This window comes from Emydura macquarii, unplaced genomic scaffold (genome assembly GCF_026122565.2).
Source record: "Emydura macquarii macquarii isolate MOO-44397 ecotype Brisbane River unplaced genomic scaffold, CSIRO-AGI_Emac_v2 contig_1348, whole genome shotgun sequence".
NCBI lineage: Eukaryota > Metazoa > Chordata > Testudines > Chelidae > Emydura > Emydura macquarii.
In genome coordinates, this window is record NW_027131485.1 from 8,698,382 (window position 1) to 8,721,135 (window position 22,754).

The window sequence follows — 22,754 nt, forward strand, 5'->3', positions numbered from 1 at the left end:
TTCAGTTAAACTAAAGCACTTCAGTCCTCAAGAGATTAAACTGTTGTGTGCTACATGCAGTGAACAGGAGGGATCAAGGTGCCAGCAATGCCTGCGGCCCCTGAAAATGCCAGGGAATTGATTTGGAGAGAGAAAGATGCCCAGCTAGTCCTAGTGGGTGATTCAAGCCCCCATTCTGCAGAGGAAGGCAAAAACACCTAAGGACCTTGCCAATATGTCCTGGGGGAAAATTCCTTCCTGGCCCCATATCTGGTAATCAGTTTAATCCTGAGCATGGGTGCAAGACCCACCAACCAGGTGTTGAACAAAGAATTCTCTGTACCACTTCAGAGCCCCAGTGAGCCCCACTCAGAGTGCCCCTCTCCAGCTGTGACCAATCTCGGATGTTTCAAAGGAGAGAGGGGGTGAGGAGGTGGGACAGACTACACCTGCATTGGGAGAAAAATGTCTTACCTGACCCTTATGGGCAATTGGCTGAAGCCCTGAAGAATGAGATTTGATTATAGTCATTGTCTGAATGAAGAGCAGTAAGCATTATGGGTATGTAGAGGGCAATACAGGCAATCCTGTTGGACTCTGCTGCAGAGAAATATGCTATAGCTGTACTCTTACATGGTGGAAATTGATGAATGAATATTTGGCCTAGTTCTTAGCAAATTGGGATTTGAAGTGTATTTGATGGTTCTGCTCATAATCAACAGCCATGGAGAACATGTCTATACTGTGGTGATAAGATCATGTGAAATCTGTCAAGTAACTTGGTTTAGCTTGATCCTTGGGGTCTACCACAGAGAAGACTAGTGGAAGTTGAGCCCTCAGCATAATTACTCTTGCTGCCAATGACTGGCAATAGCATCTGACATGTTTTATGGTTACCAGAATTTTGCCTAACATGATCCTCTACATTATTTTTCAGTTTTTAAAAATAACTTGGCACAGAGAATTTTTATGATGACCTCTACCCTGAATTATGGGCTCTACATGTCAGGGTGAATAGCTGTTCCAATATTCCTGACTGGAAACATCTCAACAATCACATTTGGTTCAATAGACTTCATGTGCATTTGTTTTATTGACATGATGCCAGTTCACAAATTAGCAGAATGTTTATCCTAGAATGCAGGTGACTGTAGATAGGGATCCTATAAAATGCTAAACTGTGATGTTCTGAATTCGAACAAAGTGGCAGAAGAGTAGGAGAATGAAAGATGACAATGACAGGCTCTGGGCCCTGATTCTTTCCTCATGGGTACCAGTAACTTCTACGGAAGACAATAGGAGTTACTGGTATTCTGTGTAGGGCAGATCAGCGTCCGACTAAGTTTGTCAGTACATCCTGAGAGGATTCAGCACAGCAACTTCAGTTGAATTGATGGGACCAAGAGACATTCAACATTTCCTACTGTATCTTACTACTCCTTAGCTACCTTATCAGGCTGAAATCAGATAAACTGTTGAAATTTTAGTCTGTATTTCTTTGTGATCACTTCTGGATTGTTGTTCTTCAGTTTGCATTTTTATTTTTGAAATCTGAACTTCAGGTTTTTACAGCACAATTACTGTGCTGATTCCCTGGGCACAATATCACCACAGAGGTGGTTTGGGGTTTTTTTTTTTAAACTTTGTTTTGCATTGTTTAGTGGGTTCTCCTAGTCAGTTTCTTTTGAATTTAATTGTCGATAGGTGATTTCCAGGGTTTGTTATGGATTAAAAGCCCTCTCCAGCTACACTATTTGCCTCTGGCCCTACTGACACCCTTTACACTCTTTCTTATGCTCTTCAGTTTAATTTAGTGTACCCTTCTGGCCCTGGTCCAGAACATTGTTGATACTTCTGACCCCTAAATCACACTTGACTCTTTTGTGCTCCCCATTCAACCTCTTCTATGCTCTCTGATGCTCCTCAGTCATGAGCCATATTCTCCTGTCCCTTCCCCACAGCCTTTACTATTCGTTCAGCTCCTTCCCCACTCTGTCTCACAGTCCTCATCTCTCCTGGTAGAAGTCCCCTCTAGAGCTGAAGTGTAACTGAGAGAACACTTTACATAGGCTATTTGCACTTCCCAACTTTTTATAATTCCTCTACTGCCAAAGCTCCAGCTGTTAAAGCTTTGCATGACTGACTATCATTTAGCTTTAAGTGGCTTATTGATTGGGTTATTTACTTAGTCTTAGGAGGCTTGTATTAGTACAAACTTCTTTTCAGGATTTGAAATTTTTCCAGCACTAGGATCTTCTCTTACAGAATTTGATCTGTGTACATCCTCATTTTATCTTTAATTGAATTTTTGAAAAGCTGTTTGAATATTTAACCTTTTGTTCTTTTTGTACAAAATCCTTGTATTGGGGTACCTAGTTAAACATTAGGACAAATTGGCTGAGATGTGATCCCACTATTTTTGACTGATCATGGATCACCAGATTTTGGTGGTCTAGGAAGTTCATGTTGGTTCAAAATAATTATTTGTAAATGCAACTAGCTGTCAGCATACAACTTTTCTTGTATAATCAATGGATTTCTCTCTTTATTCACAGATCGAGAAGACCAGTCCATTCTGTGCACGTAAGTAGAATCACTCTTTTAGTATATTTCAGGGTTCTGATATTTGTCTTCGTTCAGGGCCTGACTCCAAATCCATTGAAGCCAATGGATAGAGTCCCTTCATCATCCTTGGCTTGGGATCCAACCTTCAGTGAAAGGCTTTTAACTATTTTTAAATTGATCAGATTACAAGGCAGTTTTATTTGTGTGAGGAATATGTCAACGGTCCAAAACTAATAACTTCAATGATCTTCTGAAGTTCAGAGTTTACAAGAGGACTTGTGAGGAGTGTAGGTGGGCAAACTCTGTGCGGGTTGGGGGAAACAAGAAATCTTGGGAACTCCATAGGAGAGCTGGAGGAAACCCTTAGGAACAAAAAGCATCATGGATATTTGCTAGGCTGCATTCCATTTTTTTGCTCTTGGTAGCTTAATGGAAAACCCAGAGTCAGGTGTTAGTACAGAAGCGTATGGGCCGTGTGCATGTTTCATTGTTGTTTTTTGCCCCCTACTTGTGTAGTTTGTGTAGGCTGTAGGTGGATCGGTCCTGAGAAAAACTCAAGATCAGCACAAGCCCATCAGTAACTCTGTAATAGCAGGGCTCCTCAGTTGCTTGGAGTCTGCAGAATGCACCAGCATGTTAATTCAGTGGGCTCAGTGACTCTGACCCTAGTACATCTGCTCTGCATTCTTTACATTGCCATCCTAGAGAGCAGTAGAGTGACTTGAAGCAGATATTGGTTTTAAAACTCCAGTTGGTCTAAGTCTTGGCTGTTCTCAAAACCTTGACCTGGTGATGGTCTGTGCTCAGGCAGCAGTTGGTTTTAGAGATTCTGTGGTTGAGCCTTGGTTGCAAGGTGGGCCTTACTGTGCAGAACATCTTACACACTCCAATCCCTCTGTTTGTTCCTTCATCTTTTTTAACAACACACATTGTCAGGTGTTTTAGATTTGATTCTATATCTGTGACCTTCTCCTCCTCATTCCTTCTGTCAGGCTGCAGCCCGTCAATTGGTTTTATTTGCTTGAATGTCATTGAGGATGTTTTCAGTTTTTTTATTGCATTAGATTGTGTTTGTTAAGCATCAGCCAGTTAGTCTGAGTGGGAATAGGGGGTGGGAGATGTGGTTCATAAATAAAAATCATCATTTGCTCAAGGTGACCTATACTGGTTATATTAGGAGCTTGTGGGGATTCAACACCATATAGTAAAGTCATACTCAAAGCCTCTCTCTCTCTTTTGGGAGATCACCTCATCAAAGTGTGGCTTCTTGAATCTATGACCATGTACCTCTATTGCTTTTTCTAAAACTAGTGTTATTGACCACCAGTCTCATAGGCCCTGGAAAGTGACTGATGCATGCTCTAGAGGAGAATTACTCATTGGAACAAGTTTATGCTGTCTACGAAAGGGTGAAATTATGGGGCAGATCCCCAACTGGTACAGATGAGTGAGGCTTTGACTTCAGTGGAGCAACACAGATTTACAGCAACTGAGAATGTGACCCTAGCTGACTTTAAAAAAAAAAAAAAATACCTGGAATATTAATGATGCACTATAAACTGTCCATTGACTTCATTTTTCCAGGACAAGACTTGTCATTTTAATGGAGACTAATTTATGATATGCACTTGCTCCTTCCATTCTTGTGCTTTAGTTTATTTTTCCATTTGTGTCTCCTCGCTTCCTGTTTTAACTCTTGAATGTCTGCATTTTTAGAGGAGAAGTCTCTTATTAACCCATGCCTTTTTGTTAAAAGTTGCATTTCTGACAGTCACATACTGTATGTGCAGGAAATCAAAGGTTTCTTAATCCTGGCTGACAAAGTTGGATCAAGTTGTTAGATTTCACACAACCCAGTGGAAAGTTAATGGATTCTTTATCGGATCTCACCCGTAATATATAAAATGTAGAGATTCCAGTCTGCTTGGTATTCTCTCTCTCAGCCATTCTGCAACTACAGTAGCTGATTTTCCAGATACTAAAATTCTTGTGTGCTGGCAAGATTGTGGCCCTTACTTTAAAATAACACATGGCTTCTGATACCAGCATTTTTCATTTAGTTCAAAAAACACTAGGAAAGCTAAATATATTTGCAGCACTGTAACTATTTTATCAGCTTTGTTGGCCATATTTGGTTGAATAGAAAAAAATGATCACTAGGCTTTTAGTTATAGAGCACTTGAGTACCAGCAATGAGCATTATTTCATGAGTGCTAGAAATTGTCCTTTTGCTTAAAATATCCAAAAGTGACTGAAGCATTCATAAAATTGATCTGGGATCTTTTCTGTAGACTCAAAATTTCCAAGCCTTCCAACCTTAATTGCAACCAAAGACTATGTATCCACAAGTGCCTATTTGCATATGTGAATGTATTTTTGGATGCTGATGAAAATTCTGTTGCTGATGTTTAGTGCTCAGTGGGCATGGTCTGTGTTCTAATTCAGCCTCTCCATTTTTCCACTTACTGTCAGTAGAGGCCCCTGCCCACTAGGATTATTCATGATACTGGTTGAGGATTGTGCAGACAAAACATCTATACAGGCAGAAATTTTCCAATCTAGTTTTAAATAGCCTGTTCTATGGGCTTGCACCATTTCCCTAGGGAGAATCTTCCACTGCCTAAACAGCTCAAAAAACGTCCAGTACACTTCAAAAAAATCTACCCCTTCCTTTCTGTCCTGATAGCCAAGTTGTTTGTCCATGCCTGCATCTCTAGCCTTGACTGTCGCAATTGCTTTTTTGGGGTCCTTTTAGTACTAATCTCACCCATCTTCAAGTACATCCAAACTGCTGCTTCTAAAAATCCTCTTTCTTGCCTATCACTTATGTTTAATTTTCATCCAGTCCCATCACAACTAGCTATATCCCTTCATACCACTCTAAATAATGTCTCCATCCTCTGTGTTTACAGCTTTTAAATGGGTACACTCATTTTTAAACCAAGCTCAATACACTTGGCTCTATTAATCTTTCCTCATAAATCAGTCTCTAACACCCCAACAATTTCTGTTGTTCTCTGAACTCCTTCTAGTCTATCTTCCTGGCACTGAGGTGTCTTGGGCTACACACAATAATTAAGGTGCAGACTCCACAAGGTTCTTATAGAAAAGGTTTCTTACTCCCTCATCAGTGGTGAGTGCTTTCTGTGACTACAGCCCAAATTGCTTTTTTGGTCTTCCCTAGGATACCACAAAATTGTATCTAATCTGTTTGCTATCATTCTCTCTTTCTTGGCACTTAACCCTCAAATCTTTGAGACATCCTTGCGCAGTCACATCAGCTATTTCTTGTTGCTTGCATTTTCTTCATAGTAACGGCTGTTTGTGATACAACAGCACAAATCAAGGATTCTCTAGCTTTCCTCCACACTCATTGATTAGACTTCCTCCCAATTCACTGAATTCACTATAATGATTTATTTCCTCCACAAACATTTTATCTTGCAACTGAATCTATTCTGAATTTGAACTGCTACCTTCTATGCATCCATTCCTTACCACATTCAATTCAATTACCTCGGGATCACCAGGCTTCCTTACTACACTCCCATTCTCAGACAGTTTCTTTTTACTAGTTAGTTGTAGATCCAGGTTCTGAGTTTGTGCACATTATTTTTTTGTTTGTTTGTTTGTTTTTTTAATAGTAATAATTTTCAGTCAACTCGCTGAAATAAACTGTGGTGCTGAGGAGTTCCTAGACTATTAGCTAAAGTTTCTGGCCGCTGAAATTAAGTAAATAAAATTAAAATATATCTGATGTAATGAAATCTAAAATTATATTAAAGGTTAAATATATGTGAAAGCAACTTCCAAGTTTGCACATTTTAAAGTGCAACAATTCAAGAAATGCAAAGGTAATAAAGTTCCAACAACAATGCTGTATCAGCTAAGTTACACATCCTATAGGTGTATATGTGTGAGTACAACCAAAAAAGTAATACATGAAGATCTGCATTTTAAAAAGGAATAGAAGCCAATACAAATATGCAGTGTGGCCAAGTTTATGTTACTCTCAGAACCTTAACTCTTTAATCACAAGAAGACAAGAAATTAACTGTGTAACTTTAAAATTGCACATATATGTATTATTGCATAATTTCTTTACTTTTTTTTAATTGACATGCCTGTAATTAGCAGTGTTAGGAAGGAAATGGTACCAATTAGGGTTTGAAATTTACCCTTCATTTAGGGGAGTTGGAGGAGAGGGGATGAATTCCCACTTTTTTACTACTTCTGCTGTTTGGCTGAAGATTGTTTTCTGCAAGACTGGGTTTAAAAGATAGTAACACATTGGTTACATTGCAATGGTTGTAGCTTTATACTGGGAAAACATAGTATCCCATATATCGATAAATGAAGAATCTGCAGAATATTGTAGAATTTAGCACAAATTCCCAAGACTAAAAAGTTTTACTGTATTTTTAACACCTGTGAACTGCTTCTCTTTCCGATGCTAAATTTTTTTGGACGATTTTATTGGGCATGTTTCAAGGAGCCATTTACTGTACAATTGCCCTCATCCAATTGTCCCAGCAGCAGCTCCGGTTTCAGTTAACTGGTCAGAGTTGATGAGAAGGGACGAATGTGTACAGATGTCAAAATGGGTAGGACTTCATAGTAGTTGCCTAATAAACATGCTCAGAAGTGATTTCTCAATCCATTATAATTTTCCCCCACACCTAAACAGAGACATTAGTCCTCACTAAGAACTCTGGGCCTGATTTTTAAAGGTATTTAGGAGCATAGAGATAGGTAGCTTGGCATTTTTGGAAAATCTCACTAGGTACCTAACTCCCATAGATTTCAATGGGGCTGATTTCCATGGGAGTTAGGTACCTAGGACCAATGTCAATATGAAGTTGAGTGTATCAAGTTTCAGTAATTTTAACTAAAGGGTGTGGTTAGAATGCTCTTTTTCCACCCTTCCCCCCTGCCCTGAACTCACAACTGGCTGAAGGGACTTCAAACTTAAAAAACAAACCCACCCTTCAAGCAGAGACAAAACATGGAAAACATCAGTTAAAAAGGTGGTGGGTTTGAGACGTTATGAACCTGTGAAAACAAGACTTCATAAAGGCGGCTGTTGTTCAGCTCTTAACCACACTCCCGGGTGCCTGCTATAATTCCCATGAGAATTCAAGCCATGTTACTTTTTCACTTTTATTTACTATTTTATAGATTTGTTTCTTTTAATTTTTATATATTATAAGGTACCGTTCTTCAGTCTAGTTTAGGAAGTGGCAGTTAGTGCCCGGAAGACCTGGTGAGGCTGAGTTGTGACCTCTCTTTACCACCCACCTGGGCAGCAGAGTCCTCCCTAGGTTGCAGGCCCACCAGGGGCACAGCGGACACACACAAGGCATCAGAGCCCATTCAAAGGGTAATGCAGGCAAATTTGTGGCCTGGTGGGCAGAGCACTGGATGGGGACTCAGGAGACCTGGGTTCTCATCTCAGTTCTACCCCTGTCCTAAATCATCTCCTAGTTCTGTGTTTCCATTTCCCCCCATCTGAGCTAATGATACTGACCTTTTTCTCTCCCACACAGACTCCTTGTGTAGCTCATGGAGGCTGATTGGACTCTTTCAAGCATAGACACCTATTTATCAAACGGTTTCATGGTGGGCTCAGTGGGCCCAATTCTGAGCTGTGCCTCAAGAGTAACAGTTAGTGCGGGGCAAAGATAGCCTTATGTCACCTTCACCCCTCTCCAATTCTCAATGGAGAAAATACCAACCCCCAACCTCCCAGTGTAATTTAGAGTAGACCCAGGGATTGCTCTTACTTAAAGAGGCTTCCTACATGGCTACAATATCCCGACTGCAGGGAGCTCTAGCCACACCCCGACCCACCCATATTCTGGGAATTTAGGGCTGTTACTCTGGATCTGCACCTCTCTCAGAATTCATCTGAGCTGGTATAATGCTCAGCCACAAGGGCGCAGGGCAATTTGGCTGCTAGACTGGTGAAAAGAGGCTGAAATGCAGCTGAGAACCAGGGCCAGTATTGCTTTCGTTCCCCTATTGAGTCCCTAACCAGACAAAGGCTGGTAAAGAGTGGCTTAGATGGTGCAGGTTTCAGCCCCACTAAGCAATAAAAGAATGACTGCTTTTCAGACAGGGCCTCTAAACTCAGCAATATGTTTTTACTTTGGTGAGAAGAATTCATGGGGAGGAGGTTGAATAAAGGATGTGCATGGTAGATGAAATATTGTATTTGTATTCCACAGACTCATAAGATGGACCTTAATTTGATGTTTATTGCCCACTGTGAGGGGGTTTCTACTTTTGCAGCTGCAGTTATTGTGCTGCCTCTATTTACTATGGAGAAGTGGGATTTATGCTTTCAGAATGTCTCAGATACATGACCAGTCTGTCTAGTTCTTCAGGGCCAGGATCAAAAAGCAATGGCCAGATTTTGGGAGTTAGAATCCCACACTCCCACTTTTGTGTACAGTCCAAAAATACATGCTGAGGTTTATAGACCCTCATGAGAGGGGCCAGGCACTTGCTGGGAGGTCAGGGGTTCTGCTGTGGAGTAGACCTTGTGCAGGGTTTAAGCCTAAAACCCTGAAAGATGCTTGCCAGACAAAGCCCACCTGGAAACCTATAATTGGGGAGACAGTGACCAGGTGCTGGGAAGGGAAGTGATGATTATAAACTTTTTGGTACCATGTTTTCCTCATGGTACAGAAAGATTCTTTCAGCTACTGTAGGGCATGGCACAGCAACAGAATATATTTCTGGCAGTCCAGAACTGGTGGCTTTGGAAGATGACTCTTTGGGGCACTATGTCATGACAGATTAGCATGATCAGCGTTGAGCTAAATATCAGTAGTTCCAGGAAGGACACCGTATAAGATGCTGGCCACCAAAGATTTCAGTAGGTCAAACAAGCAAAACTCACAAGCCACCCTGTAAATACCTAGATGGTTGGAGGAATGGGGCAGGGGAGAAAGATGAATCTGGGCCAAGCCATTTTAGCCCTCCATAGTTTAATATATTCAGTTTTCACATATCTGTGATCACATATATGTGGTGTTTATCAATGGGATCAAGTGTAAGCCTTGAAGCTATGATGTACCCTTCAGATTACAGAGGCTACCTATTTTGCTTAATGGATAGCAGACACATCTATCTCCATGGCCTTTTAGCAAAGATCAAGTGTAGGATGTTAGATACATCCTTTATCAAGAGATTGTATCCCTTATAACCAGACTCAATGACTTAATAGGTCTTTCCTCCATTCCTAGCTACTGTGATCCTATCTGGTTTTTATTGCATGCATAAGCATTTGACATTTAGGAGCATGTTTAACTTTTCACTGTCCACTTCAAGATAAAGTAAACAAGTCTCACATCATCTGCAAAAAACAGGAAGGTGATCAGCCAGCTTGGAAGAAAAGGGTTAAGGAGAGAGAGCACAGAGCAAAATATTAAGTAACTTAAGAGCTGCAGTATGGCAGGATAATTACAAGTAAAATGATGCCATATATGGTAATGCTCCCAGGGATTTAGGAGAAAGCCAAGTGATGGGCACTGTTGCCCTAGGAGAGAGGAAATGCAGTTCACTTAGTGATGAACTGCAAATAACCTTTCATAAATGGAATAGTTCAAAGCTCAAGACTTGTTAGAAGAAAGCTTTTATTTTTCCCAAAAAGTAAAGTTGTAAGGTAGATTTATTTGAAAATGCTGTATGCGAAGACTTCAAATTTGTGTGCTTAGCTTGGAATCATTCCCAGAACACTTATTTTTATCAATAAAACATGGAAATGTTTCAACTCTGAAGCCCACGCAGGGAGGGATCTGTCTTCTAAATTGTGCAAACTAACCCAGTGCTGTGAAAAGGAGTTTGTTAATCCCAATTAATCTTGTTAAACTTCTGCAAACAAGAATGAACCATCATGGTGTAGTGCCTACCACAGGAAGAAATTGTTTCTGGTTTTCTAAGGTTTAAATCAATGTTGTTCCATTTTAAAAGCCTAACAAAGCTCCATCCCATTTTTTTTCCCTTATGCCCATTTATCACTAGTCCCTCAGTAGACAAAATTAACTCCCTTATATTTCCTAGTTAGGAAAAGGAGAACTGTAATTGATACAGCAATATTTAATAAGATCCTTTGAATCAGAGTTATTTCAATGAGAGTTTATATATTTGCTTTTGTAAATTCTCTTAATGCAAAAACAAAGGGGCCTGATTCTCAGTTAGATCAAGATCCTTTTATGCTGTCTTGGTAGCGTAAAGGGGCATTAGAGTGAGTTTAAATTCTCTTCACATCCACTTTAAGGCACTTTCAAATGGCCAGGCCAGAGGAGTGCAGAGGGAAGCCTTAGGTTGTGGACTACAGCTCATGTAAATATATCCAAACTAGTTTTAATCTAGCTAGCTCAGGTCCTGGTGTACCAAAGCAGTGGCAGCATGGCCTGGGCCTCAGCACAGATTAGCCACCCATGTAATTACTCAGGATTCTGGGCAGGTTTGTACAGCCTACACTGAAGCCCAGGCCACCACATCTTCACTGCCCCAGTGCCTGAGCTAGCTTGATTAAAACTAGCTCAGGTATGTCTACACGAGCTGCCATTACACCCCAGGATTGCAGTGTAGACACCTGGGGCCAGAGGAATCTAGAAAAGGTGGGGCAAAGTAACATTAGGTATAGCGAAGGAATGGTTGGATTTAGAGTACAGTTCAACTCTGAAAAGTGACTATGTAAATGTGGTACCCTCTCACTCGGATATACCCCCAACGGTCTGATTTCACAGTCAGGTGTGCTTACGTTAGTGCCAAGAGGAAACGGTTAATGCCTTTGACCATTAGCCCAGGAGAGCTCTGGGCAGAATGAATTGGATTATTTTCTTGCTCATACATGCTCATTAGACTGAGCTAAGTTTCAGTTTCAAGGCCAGATATGCCCCTCACCTGTATCTGTATTGAAAACAAGGGCTATAGAGATGTATTAAGAATTTAGCCTGCAAAACTTTTATTACAGGGGAGTCAGAGAGAACTCAGCTTGGCTTCTAGATCCCAGGTTGATTTTACAGGTTTGGTAGTTGTCGGGGGGGCATGACTTTTTATTTGTAAAAAGATTTGATCTGGAAACCCATTGGGAGACAGTGTGGAAATAGAGCCCCACTTCACCAATTCACAGACACTTTAGTGACTAGAACTATGCCATTTAGGCTCTGCTATAGAGGCCAGGATCTGGCCCAGATGATCCAAGCTCAATGGGTGTTTCACCACTGTCTTCAAAGGGAGCAGGATCTTGCCCATATCTGAGATTATATAAAATCTGTGCAATTAGTTTATTTTAATGCTGGAGCTAAGGAAGTGCAAATTATTATTACCACTACTGTTGGGTTCCTCCCTCCCCCCACCTCATTCTCACTTTGTAGTTAATTATATTATTCACCTTAAAATATTGGCAAACTCGTTTCCTTCTCCTCCCTAGTCTGCTTTTTATAAGTGTTCAAATACTCCCAAAGTGAGAACTGTCTTTCAAACATGCATCATGTCCTAGGATTGCCTTAAATGGACCAATATCCAGTCAAGATACAAAAAGAACAAAGGTAGGGCCCTGATACTGTGTTCCTGGCATGCTGAAGTCAGGTGGAATGTGGGGCATGCGAGAGATCGCAGGTTGCTGTAGAATGCTGATCTTGATTGGTACAGTATTCATGCTCTTACTGTTTACCCTAAATACATGACATCATGGAGGGAACCTAAGTCATCTGTGTTTTGTTTTCCTTTTAAATCGCCTTCCCCCAGAGGTGAATCTGGTGCCGGTAAAACAGAAAATACCAAGAAGGTCATTCAATACCTGGCTTTTGTTGCTTCCTCACATAAGGGCAAGAAGGACACCAGTATCACTGTAAGTGACCTCTTCCATATTCAATAGCTCACTGCTTTCCTTTTTAATTTAATTTAAATTCTAGTTTATCAGGACTGTACTTAGCCAACTATACTAACAGCAAATCAATTAAGTGATCAACATGTTTGCTACTTCAATGTCTTGCCAAATAGTTGACATATTAAGAGTACACAATTATGTCATGGTTCCATGTTTATGGAAAAAAAAAAAACCAACAACTTTGTTTGACATCCCCTTAGGCACAAAGTCAGAATGCACTCTGCTGGAAGAGAAGTATTCATAGCTTTCCATATGGATATCATCTATTTATATTCTAACATGGACTGCATGAGCTCCAGAGAGAGTTCGGTTCCTTATTTTACCTTTTCCCCTTGGCAAATAAAAAATTTAGAAAAGCCTTTAAAGAACATTGTCCAGCTCTCTCAGGAGAAAGTATTTGAGCAAGATCTAAAGATAAAAGTTAAACTACTAGAGCATTCATTGTCTTTAGTAGAAGGTTTATTGTGCTACTAAAATAAGTAACCCGTGTCTCTAGACCTTTAGGAGGTTTCCCAGCTTCTTCCTAGCTGTTTTATTCTAGACAAGGGGTAAAATTTTGAAAAGCAACTAGGCACTTGGGAGCCTTGTCCCAGTGATCTTCCATATGACAAAAGCTATGTCTGTTACAAGCATTACAGCTACATCTCTGTAGCATACACTCTTTCTACAGCGACAGGAAGGTTCTTCCCTCATTGTAGTAAATCTACACCCCCCCCCACCCCGCCCCCCAAGAGGCGGTAGCTAAGTCAACAGAAGAATTCTTGTCAACGTAACTGTGTCTATGCCAGGGTTAGATCAACTGACCAACCTACCTCAGAGTATGACATTTTTATAGCCCTGTGTGATGAAGCTAGGTTGATTCAATTTTTGTGGATATCAGGCCTCAGGCACTTAAGTGACTATGTTGCTGCTGAAAATGGGACTTGGGCTTTTGAAAATTTTACCAACATCTTTTTTTTATAAAAGTTGTGGCAATTCAAATTTATGACACAATGGACCTGATTTAGTAAGAGATTTCAGTGCATCAGGACTGCAACATTAGGCCCAGCATTCAGGACTGACAGATTTGGACAGTGGATTGATAATGGAATATGAAGCATTTTTTCTCTCAGCTCATCAGTTAAAAATCTAGCTCAGGTTGGTAGTGACTGGAAGTTGGATCATTAGATGGCTGTCTAGACTATGTGAAAAAGACAGTATTTCCTGTCCTTGGTAGATAAGTATCCACCGCACACATCAAGTGTGGGAAAGCTTACACTGCCCTTGCCTTTCCTACACCTATTATGAAGACAAATAGAGAACTCCAGTATCCAAGGTTTTAGTTCAGCACTTTTCACTGAAAAGAAACTGAGAATGAAGGCCTGGTATTTGTGAGGTGGAGCACTTTTGAAAATCAGGCCCTAAATGTGTAAGTGTTCAGTGGCATACATGAGATGAACTGATGGTTTCAGTGCCATTCCTAATTGCCAGGTATCCACTTTGCCACTACAGCTAGTGCTAACCAATAGTCTTTTGGGAAGACTCAAAGGCTAAGTACTGAACTAGATCAATCTCTGGGCCATCTCCTCACCCGTGAAAGTGAGTCCTATCAAGCGAGGATTGAGGCAGAATGGTGAGGAGAAACCCAAACTGCTCTCTGTTCTATAAGCAAATAGAAGACTTCCATGTCTGGAGCAGCTGACTCAGCACTTATATTCACTTAAAAAAAAAATCTCTGGATGCATTAAGTGTCCCAGATGCGGCTTAGGAATGTATCCTTTAAAAAAAAAAAAAAAAGTCTTTGGCTTGTATTGAGGGATTAATTTTATGCCTGATCCAAAGTCCATGGAAGTCAGTGGACAGACTCCCACTGGCTCAAATGGGCTTTGGATCAGGCCTTCTGATCAACTCCTTCTACAATGAACTGTGTGTGCACTATGGTCGTATTCTTGGTATGTCTAACAGATTGTTCCCATTTGTTTCCCTCAGTTTAATTTGTATAGAGAAACTGTTTATTTTTATGTAGAAATAAAACAAAAAAGAACCACAAATATAATACTGATGTTTGTTTTATACCATATTATTCAACTACAGCAAGGTCCATCTTTTGCTTACGTGAGTAACTTAGACTGTTTGTGTGTTAAAGGCACTGAGTGTAGATCTGCATGCTATTGTTGCACAAAAAAAGATTTTTGTTGGAATATTTAGTTATTGTATCACATGACAAAATGCAACAATAGTACCAATGTTCACACGTATTAACCCTAATTGTGTCAAGCTCCATGAAAAGAGGATGAGGTCTGACACAAAGGGTTGTCTTTCAAGTGTCACTGTTTTCTCCGTGTGTGTGTCCAGATTTTCATAGTTTGAATGAATTTTCCCACGATCCTGAAAGAGCCATTCAGCCTGAAATTTGACCATGTGGTTTCTGAATGAAAGTACCCAAAGACTTTGTGCTTCAGGTTGAACTTTTTAGGACTGTTGTGAAATGATTCCCAAGCCATCACAGTGTGTGATTGATTTGTAACTTTAGCTGCATGCTTTCCATTTGATATTACTTATGATTCTGCATTTTCCTACAACCATGGAGAATTATGCATGTCTGCAAAACTATGCATGCTCCCCAACTTGCTCCTACAATTAGTCATAGTACATAAAGGTTTCAGTGTGTCTTCTGTTGTTTTATTAGTGTGATTCTTGAGATGCAGTGTTGCTTGTGAGCTTCCACTCAGACTTAGGTTAAAATTGGGGTTAGTGTTAGAGGACATATCAGACGTTAAACTATTTGTTGATTTATTTGATACTTCATTTGACAAGCTGCTTGAAGTTTCTCATCTCATTTCTATCTACAATGGACTCAATGCTAGTGTAGACAACTGAGGTTAGTGGAGATACCGCTGCTTACACTAACTGCAAATTAGATAACCAATGATTTGTACTGTACAGTGTAAGCCACACTAGGGAAGTACAGGTCTTTGTGCCACTTTAGCAACTGATCCAGGGCTCTATTATAGCTCTCTGCTAATGAAGTTGCTCCTTAATTCAAGCAGTAGAGGCCTATGCTTATAGTGCTCTAGGTCCTAGGAGCCAAACCTGCTGTTGGCACAACTGGGGTTCTTATAATGGCAAAATATAATGGGAAAGAATTGCCCAACCTAGTGCAATGTGGTAGCAGCCTTGCACAAGCAACCTCATGCTTTTATTTTCAGGATGTTATTTTTCCCTCCAGGGCACTTGAGTTAGCTAGTTGGTTTGCTAAGCTCTATTCCTCTTCTTCCAACCACTAGCGAGGTGGTTTCATAGTTCAGCCTGGTTGAGACCCTTAGCTGAACATCCAGTCAAGAGTCCTACATCTATCCACAAACCATGCCCGTACAGAAGAGCTTAGCAAGGTGTTAATGAACTGTTACCTTTTCTATGGTCAGGTCTCGTCTCTGTCACAAGGTGCAGGACATCCATAAATGATAGTGATGGTGTTTGGAAGGAGAGAGAGCTAGCCTTGCATCAGGGACGGCCTCATAAAAAGAGTGTGCATCCTTTCTGTTTCATGGCAAATGGTAGTTTCCTAATTCATTTCCCTGGGACTCAACCCAAATGTTGCCTTAATTACTTGTTAACACATTGTTAAAATTATGATTAATCTCTTACAAGAAATTTCTGCTTTAAAAGCTATGTTTGAAGTGGCATACAAAGCACTATATAAAGAGGTGCACATATCAGGAGACAAATCAAAGAATAGGACACCTGGAGGCAAAAGGTTAATATGGATTTAAAATGTGGCAATAAATATAGTATAGATGAGGAGGAGGAATTCAGATGCAGCTAGCCTCAGGCAGAAATTGTTAGCATCATTGTATGGTCTAGAAGTAGGATTAAGTGCATATCTCCTTTCATTGCATGATTTGTTTAATTCACAGTTACCAATCAAAATTAACAGTATAACAGTGTGTTTAAGTTTGCATGGGAATTCATGGTCATATTTTGAAATAAAGTAATGCATTTCCATATTCAACCTACATAGCCCTGCATGTAATGTGATTAATAGACTGTATAATCTGCTTTGTAGCTTTTGCTGCATTACATTAAAGTTATTCTCAGCAAGTTTTTTCTAATTACATCCTCATTTTCCATCATGAGAAATATACACTAACTTGGAAAAGGTCAGCAGGTTCTCCTTAGAGCATTTTTTGGTAATAAAGTAAAGATATCCATATTTGACACTGAATGACCCTTTTCATTAAGGCAAATCAGTAATGATGGTAAACAAACAAACAGACTGATCTTCAACAAGCAACAATACTGAAAGAGGGTCTCATTTACTTTGTGTACTGAACAGCAGTAAACTGCAGTGTACCATTATATAAACAAAGATTACTAGAAAAATAAAAATAAACCCACCTGGAGTGCATTAATCAGCAAAAATACACTTAAAGGCTTAAATCATCTTGAGTTTCTCAGGTGTGTGCATTTTCTGTTTTCAGTTAAATAACTGATTAATTCAGGGTTAACTTGAGTCTGAATTAATTTTAGGGTGAGCTGGAAAAGCAGCTTCTTCAGGCAAATCCTATTCTTGAAGCTTTTGGCAATGCCAAAACTGTGAAGAATGACAACTCCTCCAGATTTGTAAGTAGCAACAATGCTCTCTATGTATACAGTCTTTGTCATCAATGCCCCATAAAGATAAAGTGTGCAGATAGCTAAAAACCTACAACATTAGGGGAGGAGGGGGTGACTGGTGTTTTTAAAAGATTGTCCATAATTATTCCCTTTAAGAAGGGATTTTTCCCTGAATCATTAGATTGGCATGTTAGAAAAGAACAAAATAAGCTAAAAGTTGGCTGTCGACATCATAGTCTACTCAAGGTTTAGCAGTACACGCACCTGACCTTTGCCAGAGATATTTGGCTTAATATTCACCTTCAGAATATTTTGCCAACAAAATCAGTTTTCTTCTGGCATGACTTATTTAGCAAGAGTGCTAACATATGAAATTAATAACTACAGGCTTGAGAATGGGAAAATCATGACATTTCAACTTGCATTGATATTGGCTGGGGTTGGGACTTTTAGAAGCATTCAGAATTATCGAAGTCTGCTCTTGATGAAGAAGTAACTTCACTGGGAGCAGCGTTAATCCAGCACTGAACACTTTTGAAAATTCTGCCCTTGGTTGAATACATTAGTCTCAATATATATAAGATATAATACAAGTCAGAGTGTCAGTTATAGAGTTAAAGGCCAGAAAGGACCACTAGATCATCTAGTATGACTGCCTGTATATCAAGGCCACCAAACACTTGCATACTACACCCAACAACTGAAATGAGAACAAAGTATTACAGCCCACAGGAAACTAGAATAATGCCACAGGCAGAGAATAGAAGGGACAGAGTTTCACCAGTCCCTGAGGCACCTGCAATGGCAGGGAAATGATTAAGTGAGATATAACCAGATAATCCAGGTAAGTGACCTGCACCTGCAGGCTGTAAAGGAAGGCAAAAACTCCAAGGTCACAGCCAATCTGATCTGGGGGGAAAATTCCTTCCTGACACCACCTATGGTGATCAGCTAGATTGGACATGTGAGCAAGAACCAGCCAGCCAAGCACCTGAGAAAGAATGCTTGGTGCCACCTCAGAGCTCTGGTCTTTTGCATTCAGTGTCCCATCTCCAACCATGACCATCCTTGATGCTTCAGAAAAAGGAGATGAAAACTCTCCCAGAATATAGGTGGGGGTTGGGGAAAGGAGGAGGAATCCCTTCCTAACCCCAGCTGAACAGCCAAAACCCTGAGGCATGGGCTTTGGGAACGTAAGCCGACATTGAGCCCCAAGCCTGTTGAGCCCTGCCCCCCACCATCACAAGCAGCCCTGTCATGCAATTGTACTCTAATTAGTCCATCTCTCTTAAAATGAATCAAGTTGTTTGTCCCCACAACTCCTGTTGAGAAGCAGTTCCAAAACCTCAATGGTTAGAAACCTAATTTCCAGCCTGAGTTTGTTCATGGTTAGTTCATGCCCATTTGTTCTTTAGCTTACATAGCTCTTTATCTCCCTGGTATTTATCCTCCTAATATATTTATAGAGAGCCATCACATCCCCTCTCAGCCTTCTTTTTGCAAGACTAAACAAGCCCAGACTCTTCCAGTCTGCTATCATGACAGGCCTTCCATTCCCCTAGTCATTCTAGCTGCTCTTCTCTTTGCCTGCTCCAGTTTAATTCATCTTTCTTGAGTATGGGCACCTTGCCGAATACATCCTAAGATGCATTTGCCATTTTTCACAGCCACGTCACATTAATGGTTCAGTCATCCTGTGATCAACCCACACACCCAGGTCTCTCCCCTACTCTCTCATCCAGCCTGAGAACCCCCAGCTTGTAGTAGAAAATATTATTATTAGACCCTAAGTGCATGACCTTTGAATTTCATCCCATTTTGGTCTTCAAGGTCATCAGGATCTTCCTGTATAAATATTCTGATCCTCCTTTGTATTGATGATGCCTCCCAACTTCGTATCAGCAAATGTTATTGGCACACTCCTACTTTTTGGGCCAAGGTCATTAATAAAAACATTAACTGAGATAGGTCCCAAGATCAATCCTTGAGGAACTCCATTATTAACCTCCCTCCAGTCTGTTAATGTGCCTTTCAATACAACCCGTTGCCTTCTTCCTTTTAGCCCATTCCTTATCCACCTTCCAATGCTTGTACTAATCTTATCTTCCCTAATTAACTAATAATTTCCCATGTGGCACCATGTCAAATACCTTACTCATGTCCACATATATTAGGTCTACTGCATTTCCTTATCAGTTCTTTTCTCAAACAAGGGGAAAAAAGGTTAGTGTGGCATGATCTACCTTAGATAAACCCATATTGCATTACACCCCCTTTATCTCTATGAATTTAGTTATTCTCTCCTTCAATTTGTTCTAAAACCTTGCATACTACTGCAGTCAGACTAACAGGTCTTTAATTGCTCAGATCATCTTTTTTTCCCTCCCCTTTCTTAAGAGGTACAACATCAGCCATTCTCCAGTTATAGGGTCCAACAACCAAACAGATTTATTAAAAATCCTTGCTACCTGACTACAATCTCAGGTACCAGTCCTTTCAGTATTCTGCGATGGAAATTATCCAAAACCCATGATTTGAGCACATTAATTTCTTTAAAAGTTTCTTCCACTGAATATATGGTAGCTTCCATTTCTAGACACTTATTCCATCAGCTGTCCTGCCTTCATGCATATGTTCCATATCATCATAATTATTGAAAACTGAAGCAAAGTATTCATTTATGTTTTGGGCCATACATCAATTATCTTTAATCTTCTTCCCATCCACACTGTGTAGCAACCCAACCTCATCCTTCCTTATTCTCTTTTTATTTATACAGCTAAAAAAGCCTTATTTTAATTTCCTCAGCAAGAGCTAATTCAGCTTGACTTTTAGCAGTTCTCACGTTATACATACATTTTTCTAGACACCACAATGTAGCTTTCTTTGTGATCAGTCAATTTTTCCATTCCCTACAGGTTCTCTGTTTACTCCTAATAACCTTTCTGAGGTGGTTATTCATACAGTTGGGTCTGTAGCCTTGCACTACAAGTTTTTTCCTCCTGCTTGGGATGCAAATTTCAGGTGAAAATTCTTCAAATCAGATATATAAAAACTAAGTCTCTTCCTCATTTAGGTCATTGACTCTTCAGTCCAGCTGACTTCTTTAGCTAAGTCCCTTCATTTCCCAAAGTCTGCCCTTTTAAAATTAAAAAACCCAAAAAACAAAACTTACTTGGCGATCTGGTTATGATTACCCTTTCCATTTCCATTTAAACTGAATAATTTGTGATCATTTGCTCCAAGATTATTTCCTATAATCAGCTCTTCTATGATGCCCTCACTAATTACTAAAAGCAAGCCTAAAATTCCATTGACTGTTGATTTTATTTGATTTGTGCTTTGATTTTTTAAAAAAGGTTATCTATCACATCCAGGAATAAGTGGACCTTTCCAATATTAGCAGCATTTATTCTCCAATCTATATCTGGGAAGTTAAAGTTTCCCCTTATGACAATTCCCAAAAGTATTTCTCTAATATTAAAGAGATTGCTATCCATAATTAAATCTCACCATGGCGATCTATATCAGACTCCTAACATTACCCCAACAGAACCTCTTTAGCAATCCTTCCATATTATCACTTATTGCTTTGCAGTCTACCACTGATGTACAGTGCTATCCCACCACCTTAACCTTTATTCCCATGCCTCCTGATGTATACCAGCCACAAGTGCTTTTCCACCATGTTCTGTGCTCCATAGATATCTGGTTTGACCTCTGCACCAAGTTCCAGTTCCTCCCTTCTCTCTCTCAGACTTGCATTTGTGTACAAGCATTTTGTTGGTTTTCTTCAGACCTCACCCAATTTCTAGGTTGTCTTGTTCCATTATCCCTTATAATACTATAGCTTCATTTAGCAGATTTTTCTGCTCCTGTGTATTGAAGCCATGCTCAAAGATTTCACAGGTCTCTCACATAGCTTCTTAAATTTGCCATAGCATGTTTGTTCAGGTTTGCCAGGCTAGCTCTTACCATAACAATGCCACACCCCAGTTGGCAGACCCCAGTGCCTATGTTCTAAGTTCTACTGACTTCAGTGTGACCTCACTTGGGTGCCACAGGAATGGTGCCTTCAGTAAATTAATCCTCAATTTGTTTCAACTGTTTTAAGGACTTAATCTAGTCCAACACGACAGCTTCATGGGCCTCCAATGTTCTGCTGCTGCAGAAGACATTTCTGATTCTTAGGAAGAAATCCTCCTTACTGGCCACAAGTTGTCTTATTAAGCAGTCCCTGTCACCCATTCTTCTAGAGCAGAGAGGTCATGATTCTGTCTAGTTACCATTTGGGCTCTTGGGATCTGATCTTTCCATCTAACTCCCATTAAAGTCAATGGAAAGTTCTTAGCTAAGAGGCTTTGCTCTAAGATTCCTTTTTAAATAGAGTTGTCTATCGCTATTATTATCCCACCACCATAGAAGGAATGACCAGTGAGTCCATCCATCTCCACAGCTGGGCAAGAGGAATACTCAAGTTTAGAACTGAGAACTCCTACTTGCTGCACAGCAATGGGTTTTTGTTTGGTTGGTTTTTTTAATAAAAAAGAGTAATAAAAGTCTGCAATGCAAAGCACTGTGTATGAGCATTTCCACTCAGACATTTTCAATCAAGCTGGTTTGGTTTTATATTGTTCATTGCTTCCATGACAGATCAACCTTTCCTCCTCATGTGTGTGTGAGATATTGTGATGGCTGCCATCCTGACCACCACACTGGGGATTGAACCTGGCACCTGCAGAACTAAAAGCACAAGCTTGAGCTAAAGAGCCAAGGCTCTGTAACTGGGGATTGTAAGTAGTTGGGCACAGAGGGGGATATATAACACACATGAGCAGGCTATACTATTCAAGGCTTTTTATTATTGCAGTACACTGTCACAATAAGATACTAAAGTATTTATTGTAAAAGCCACATGTAACCATTATGAAAGTGAGGGTGAAAATCCCAGGAAAATCAGATTACTCTACTCAAATGTGCATGAGACTTAAAATGGACTAGATTTTATTCTCAAAACTGACTACTTCCTTTCAGTGACCTTCCCCTTAGGCCAGTTTTCATACTGAATAATTTAGTCCCCTATGGAGCCCAGGATATTTGATCTTTGCTGGCTTGGACCGTCTCATTTATTTTTAAAGAGAGTCTTAAAATAGATGCTGATTCTGTGTAAAGATGAACCATGATCATGTGTACTCTTTCATTGCTTATTGATATTTAACTAAAAATAATCAGAACAAATTTGTTTTCTTTTAAGAGCTGGGGATGCAAGACCTCAAAATATTAATTTACAGGTTAAAGACAAGTAATTTGCATCCAAAAGTCACTTATTTAATAGGAGGTAGAAATGCTTCAACAGTGGAAGGCTTATAAAACATGTTGACTCAAGCCCAAAGTGTTTTACCATTAGCTTAACTATAACTTTATTGTAAATAAAAGTACAGTAGTAAGAATTTTAGTGGTCACTCAGTCAACCTGGTTGAATGTAACCCACTGTTAGCCCTTTAGCTAGGCTCATGCCCCTGACCTAGCTTGTGAGATACCGGGTTCAGTTCCCAGTGACACCCAAGATGACTGTAGTTATGTATGGACCCTGATCAGCATATGGAAGGTCCTTTGTTGAAGAATCAGCTGCTCCCATAGTAGTTCCCTGAACTTAGGTGCCTCCCTCAACCCTGAAGATGTCTTTCCATGGGTCCAGGGATCTGTGTTA

The 22,754-nt window shown here is 40.0% G+C and overlaps 1 protein-coding gene across 3 annotated transcripts in view; it reads left to right on the forward strand.

The window, feature by feature from the left end:
• MYH11 (myosin heavy chain 11) overlaps positions 1–22,754 on the forward strand; it is a 91,729-nt gene that overhangs the window by 29,688 nt on the left and 39,287 nt on the right. For all 3 annotated transcript variants that reach the window (XM_067551059.1, XM_067551061.1, XM_067551060.1), the window contains exons 4-6: positions 2,535–2,562; positions 12,307–12,409; positions 16,958–17,050. In XM_067551059.1, coding sequence (XP_067407160.1) covers positions 2,535–2,562; positions 12,307–12,409; positions 16,958–17,050 — 224 coding nt within the window. The remainder of the gene's footprint in view (positions 1–2,534; positions 2,563–12,306; positions 12,410–16,957; positions 17,051–22,754) is intronic.